Raw genomic sequence first — 7163 nt, forward strand, 5'->3', positions numbered from 1 at the left:
TAAGTAACAAATATATATGGTTTTAATCTTAAAAGAATATTTAGGGCGCCTGGGTGGCTCATTTGGTTGAGTGTCTGACCTCGGCTCAGATCATGATCTTGCAGTTTGTGAGTTTGAGCCCTACATCAGGCTTTGCACTGACAGTGNTCCCTCTCTCCCTGCCCCTTCCCCAGTCATGCTCTCTCTCTCTCTCTCTCTCTCTCAAATATAAAAAAAATTACAAAAAAATCTTAAAAGAATATCTAGTAGTTTCACTTAACAAAATAAATAAAATTAAGCCTCAGATCTAGACTCAGATATTTTAAGAAAAGTAATCCACATTAGCTCTTAGCATTATGTTAATATTTTGTGTGTGCATAGTATTTGTAGTGAATACTACATTCTGTAAATTATAATTGAGTACTATGAAATGTTAATTACTATTACCTTACAAACAAATTGTTACCAGTGAAACACATTTTCTTTCTTTTTTTTTAAAATTTTTTTAATGTTTTTATTTCTAGGAGAGAGAGAGAGAGAGACACAGCGTGAGCAGGGGAGGGTCAGAGAGAGAGGGAGTCACAGACTGAAACAGGTTCCAGGCTCTGAGCTGGCAGTCAGCACAGAGCCCGACGCGGGGCTCAAACCCACAAACCGCGAGATCATGACCTAAGCGAAAGTCGGACGCTTAACCGACTAAGCCACCCAGGCGCTCCAGTGAAACACATTTTCTTAGTGTTGACTTTCTCATTCTCCGACTTGAATGATACTATTTTTTTCCACCATTAGCAAAATTGTTTTTATGTTTTATATTCACAGTAGAAGGTGCCTATAAGGTGTCATAAAGTCCTTATTACCTACTAGCACAGTATATAAATATTCATGAGAATAACAGTGTATTTCCATGAGGAAAAACACTTAGGCAGGAAATAGATTTAGTAACCAAAGATGATTTTAATACAGTTTTTAAAAAGGATTTTATATGACAAATATTTTATAGTTTTAGAGTCAAAGATTAAATGTTTATACATTTATATGCACACTTAAGAGGACATTAAAAAGCCACACTCCCCAGATTCATGGTATGTACAGCTTTGTTTTCTCTCTTTGGTAGTGACACTGGGGTTATTAGTTGATCCATGTAAGAACTTCATGATTTTTTATTTTAATAGCCCATTATGGAATAATTATCCATGGATTTAGCCAAATAACGAATACATTTTGTTTTCTGGCCCTCTATAAGAATATTTGCTAAGTTTACTCCCGACGATGCAAAGTAGTGCTTGTCTTTTCACTTTGAAGACCGTGCTGGGTCTTTAAGATCGGTCTCTACTATTAGTAATTTGTGAGCTGGTGAACTCCATCTTCCGTTCTATGATGTTGTTTCTCAGTTTTTCTCTTTTAAGGAATATCACTGGAAAAGCATTATTATTTTAGCATGTGTGGAATTGTAATCATTTCCCTCTTCCTTTCAGTAAGCTTGAGTATTTCACAATACATTTTCTACTCCCGTGTTGTCGTATAGAACAGTCTTTAAAGTCTCTACTGTGATTTTCACATACCATTTGTGTGTTTGGAAAGTTGCCTTAGAACGCCTCAACCTTTAGGTTTACTTGGGTTATATTGCCCCAGATATATGACCTTTCTGTTCCCCTTAATGCCCACTCTTCCCGTTTCCCTGATCATCAGCATCAGCCCTCTACTCTCTACTGTCTAGGAAAGCCTACCATCATCTGTAAACTAGGAAATTTGCTAAATCGGACAAAGTCCAGAGCTGGTCCTTGGGATCCTCCTTAACTACTCAGAGAAACTCCCACCACTTATTCTCATTGCATATTGTTTGTTTTCTCGGAAACTGATGTCGTAGAATCTCAGTAAAAGTTTCTTGCATAATACAACGCTGGGTATATTGCAGACATTCAGTAAACCTTTGTGTAATTGATTTGGTTCGCTGATCTCTCAGAGTATGAAAGAATACTCAGAGTAAAGACTCATTAAACTGTACTTGAATAAAAAAAATTTTTTAACATAAATTGATCAGGATATTACATAAAAAAAGGGGGCACCTGGGTGGCTCACGTGTTTAAGCATCTGACTTCGGCTCAGGTCACAATCTCATGGTTTGTGAGTTCAAGCCCTGCTTTACGTGAACTGGAGTCCCACTCTGGGCTCTGCACGGTCTTTCCCTCTCCCTCTCTTTCTGCACCTCACTCACTCACTCACTCACTCACTCGAGCATGCTGTCTCAAAAATAAATGAATAAATAAAAATAAATAAAAATAAGCGGTTAAGCTTTCAATGAAAGGTGGTTGGACTTAGAAGTAACCTGCTTAATCCCCTATGAGCATTTTGAAGAGTCTCCAAAACAGTCATTTTGGAGACATGGAGACTGGTATATCCTTGGTATGCTTAGAAATAACAGTGACCTTGGGGATGTGACTCTTGATTTTTCGGTTAACATCCTATAAAACTACAGATTGTTTGCCCTGGCTTGATCTTAGAAATACTTTTACCCAAAAATCTACTTCATAGTTTCTAAAAGTATTTTGGAAGAATAAAGGCAAGATAACCACGTTTATATTTAATCACCCAGTGCCTACGCTGCTTCTCTAGAGAAGGTAAAGCAACCCAGATTGAAAAAACATATAGGTCTGTGCAAAGGACTCGTCATCTCAGCCACAGTTGTGGGTAGCCTAGCAGGCCATGTGCTCCCCTAAATCACATCAGTGGACAAGGCTAAGTCTTTATTTTACGTGACTTAAATAGCAACATTTCACACAGTTGGGCACTGATGTCTTTTTGAAAAATAACACAAAACAAAACACAAAAGCCAAAACTTTGGCTTCTATGACTCCTCAGTGGCTTATAAAATAGAGTTTCAGTTTCTGGAGTGAGGTCTTCCAGGGCCCAAATCTTGCTTATAACATTTACTGGCTGGAAGGCCCCAGGCAAGTAATTTACACTTCCTGGACATCCATTGTAGAGATAAACATAGTGCCTGCCTCCTACAATTGGGATGGTGATTGATAAAATACTTAGCACACTCTCTGATATATATTAAGTGTTCAATAAATGTTCACTTTTGATGTTAGAATTATTTTTTTTTTCTACTGTCTCCCTTTTCTTCCTTAAATGTGAGTATTTCTTAGGATTTGCCTTAGGCCCACATGTTCCCTCAGTCAACACACTCCCCTCTAGGCAATCACTTAATCACTGTCCTTCTTGTTACCTCACTGGGGTCTGTCTGACACTTTACATTTACTTCAGTCTTCTCACACTTAACACACCTAAAACCAAACTCCTCGCCTTTCCCCCAAAACTTCTCTCTCTCTCTCTCTCTCTATCTCTCTCTCTCTCTCCTTTAAATTAAATGTCACCACCATGTACTTGGGCCGGTCAGAACTTAACAAAACCCTTGACCTCTTCCTTTTTTTCACCTTCTACCCCCTTAGTCACTTATTCATTCCTGTCTCTTCTCTTCCTAATTAGCTCAGTAATCCTTTCTTTCTGTCCCATCCCAGCTAGTCTACAACAGGCCATCATCTTCTTTTGCCTAGTAACCACACCAACTGAAATGATTTCTCTCAAGTCCCTTATCTCCTTCCAGTTCATTCTCCAAACATCATCCAGGGTCCTGTCTAAAAAGAAGTGAAAATTTGATGACAGAAATTCCTTCTGTAACATCCTTCCTTCAACGACACCATTCCCTTAGGCTGATGTCCTACTATTGTTAGTAATTTAAAAATAAAAGTCAAATATTTCATTATTATTACTGGCATTAAAGTTATGTAAGACACAATAGTGTTTGTGTAGCCACTGTTTTAATATATTTAGAAGATTGAACAATGTTCTTTCAGTTTGGGGTTGTTCCTAAAATAAACATTTGAAATACTTTAAATTCTTTTGTCAGATTATATCAAAGTGGTTACAATATAGGAACTATGTCACTGGCTCAACCTTACCTGGGCTCACATAATTTGCCTTTTCTGGAGAACTGAGTCAATAATGCGTATTTATTTGAACAGATATAATTTTATAGGTTTTTGTTTTACGACAGGAAAAAAACACCCTTAAAGAGTGTTCTTAGCACTTACCTGAAGTGATTGGATTAACAAATTTTGATACTGTGAGTTTGCCTTTTCCATCGTATCATCTCTGTACTTAAAAACGTTTTATTCCCTTCCTTATATTTTCAGTACTTTTATGATGCTAATATTTTATTTTCCTAAGTGAAAGGAATCATTTTTGAAAATTTCATCAAATGTAGTTTAAAATTGGTAAATTGGGAATTTGCCAAGTTGTTTATGTTAGCAGCATGCTCATTTGTGTTTGTATTGTACAATATTTATATTGTATATTAAGGAAACTTTTGACTGGCTACTTCCATTTGTTGGGTATATTTTGAGCACCGCTTGGTGCTAGGCACTGTGTGCAGTGCCAGGACCACAGAGATGAAGAGGACATAATGTGTCATCTCAAGGATTGTGTGCTATAATACAGGCCCTAAGCATTACTCCAAATTATGAACCATTTCTGCTTCCAGAATAAGGCACATTTGTAACTTCCTTCTCATATGCTATTTGATTCTAGAAACCCATTCCTTTTGCTCTTTCCCTGTGTGAACTGTATAAATTCCTTTATCAAGAAGTGATGGGGTGCCTGGCTGGCTCAGTCAGTAGAGCATGTGACTCTTGATCTTGGGGTTGTGAGTTTGAGCCCCACGTTGGATGTAGAGATAAATAAATAAATTTTAAAAAAAAGTGTCAGTGGCTATGAGTGTGAGCCCTTTGGTCAGAAGCATCCAGGTGAAAATCTCAGCTCTATTAGTTTCTAACTGTAGTAGTCAGCTATTGCTATGTAACAAACTACCCCACAATTCTGTATCTTAATAAGGCAGTTATTTTTTAATTGTTTATTTGTATTTAGATTGGCTGGAATTCAACTCATCTAAGCTGTGCTCTGCTGTGTAGCTCTGCTTCAAACTTAGGCGGTCAGAGGTGTTTTGTTACTCAGTGCAGGTCTGTGAGTCAGCTGGAGGCTCTGCTCCACACGTCCTCATTCTAAAGTACTGGCCATAGCGGCAGTAACCACTTAAGCACTTTATGTGGTAGAAGTGCAAGAGAACATGTGGGGGAGATGGCATGTTGTCCCTTCTACCCACATGGTATTGGTCAAAGCAAATCACATCATCAGGCCCGAAGTGAAGGGATAGGAAAACATACTTTGTCCATGGTAGCATAACGGTAAGATGCAGAGAAGGGTCAAGAATTGGAGTCAGCAGTTTAATCTACCATAATAGTTGTGTGTCTTTGGACAAATCACTCAACCATCCTAAGCTTCTATTTCCTTATTTATAAAACGTAGTTAGTGATTGAACCTATATCCTAGAAACACTCTGAGGATTACACGGACTAACACACACACAACTCTTAGCATAAGTGTCTGTACTTTGTAAGCAGACAGTATATTTTAACTATCAAGGAAGCTTGAGTCCTAACAATCAGTTCACATTTGTTGGGTGACTCCAGAGGCTGAACTCAACAATTAAAGCTGTGATTCTTGGTCCACAATAGACTATGTACTCTGTAATGTGTATATGACCCTTATTAAGAATGTGAATGTAACACTGTAAGGATCCAGATGTAAACCATCTGCTCTTGTTCTCCTTAGGTACATTTAAAACAGAATACCAGGGCCAATTACCCATTGTCATTTTTCCAAGTAATGGTGTTGTAGAGTCCAAGTCATCAGTGACTGTTAAAGTGGATTTCTGTGCAGACCAGCCCAGAATTGTAAATGAAGTGGCACAGTAAGTATACCATGTTAGCTTCTTTGTTCTTTCAGTCAACAGTCATTCATTGAGTCTCGACTATTTGCCAAGCACCGGAGACTCAAAAATGGGAAGAACCAGAGGATGGCCTATGGGTACACATAACAGGGCCTCCTAGTTTGGATTTTGTGGGGGTGAAGGAGTAAATCAGGAAAGGGCTCCATTAAGGATGTGAGAGTGTACCCATTAAGGATGTGAGAGTGTACCCAAACACTTATTGGTGAGTAGGACGTAGCCAGGCAAAGAGCAATGATATGATCTGGGCTGAGTGTGTGTGTGTGCATGTAAGTATAGGGGAGGTGGATGTTGGTGGGTTAGAAGAGCAATTTCAGACAGAATAAGTAGAAGACTCAAAATCCTGGAGGTGAATAGATGGTGTTATACACTGAGAGAGTGAAGGTGATGTAAAGGCAAAGAGATAGAGGTGAGGAGTGATGTGAGATGAGACCAGATTGGTGCAGGGTCTGGTAGAGGACCTCATAGGACAGCATTTTTTAAATGCTCTGTGTCTCAGCCCATTAGTGGGATGTGCAATCACTATAATGGGTCACCACCAGTATCAAAACAGTGAAATAGAAAATATCAGAATGGACGTTATATGGTAAGGGCAGGTGTTTTGCAAAACTGGTTTCATGTTAGTGTGTGCCTGTGTGTTTGTGTATCCATGTGTGTACATGTGTGTGTGCTTGCAGTGTAAGTACATGTCTTGCTGGAGGTCATGGCCCGAAAAACGTTTGAGAAACAGTTGTGAGCCCTGATAGAAGCTTAGGTTTTTTTTGTGGAGGCTGTGGAATGTCAGGAAGGTTTTAAGATGGGAGGGTCTTGATTAGTTTGCAATTTAGAAAGGTTGTGCTGATGACAGTAGGCACAACGAATCAGAGAGTACATATGTGAAGGGGTAACCTGACTAGAAACTGTAATAGTACACCAGAAAGGAAGTGATGAAGACCTCAGCTAAGATACAAATCAGGCATATGGAGAGAAGTGTGCAGACTGGAGAACTATTATGGAGGCAAGGAAGGTAAGAGGAAGGACAGGTCGGTGGGAGAGGATCTTGAGTTCATTTTTAAAGTGTTGGAATTGATTTGCTTTGCAGAATCCTGTGGTCCCTATTAGATTTACTTATCTTGAGTCCCAGGAACAATTTGGTCTATGTATATTGGCTTAAGGGTTGTCAGTGGATAAATTCTAGATGAAGCATGAAGTGTCAAAAATAGTTTTGCCAAGGAGGGTAGAGTAGAAAAGAGCGGGAGGGAGACACCATTATTCATGGAGTTTATAAAATATCCAGGTCTTAAGAGAATGAAAAGATAGAGTCTGAATAAGTTAGACGGAACCTGGCAAAGTATGGCGT

The 7163-nt window shown here is 38.8% G+C and overlaps 1 protein-coding gene across 1 annotated transcript in view; it reads left to right on the top strand.

The window, feature by feature from the left end:
• The window catches only part of CFAP47 (cilia and flagella associated protein 47), a 492482-nt gene that overhangs the window by 11815 nt on the left and 473504 nt on the right, over positions 1 to 7163 (top strand). The window contains 1 exon segment of the mRNA XM_077760783.1: positions 5650 to 5788. Coding sequence (XP_077616909.1) covers positions 5650 to 5788 — 139 coding nt within the window.

This window comes from Crocuta crocuta, unplaced genomic scaffold (genome assembly GCF_008692635.1).
Source record: "Crocuta crocuta isolate KB4526 unplaced genomic scaffold, BGI_CrCroc_1.0 scaffold696, whole genome shotgun sequence".
In the NCBI taxonomy this organism is placed as follows: Eukaryota; Metazoa; Chordata; class Mammalia; order Carnivora; family Hyaenidae; genus Crocuta; species Crocuta crocuta.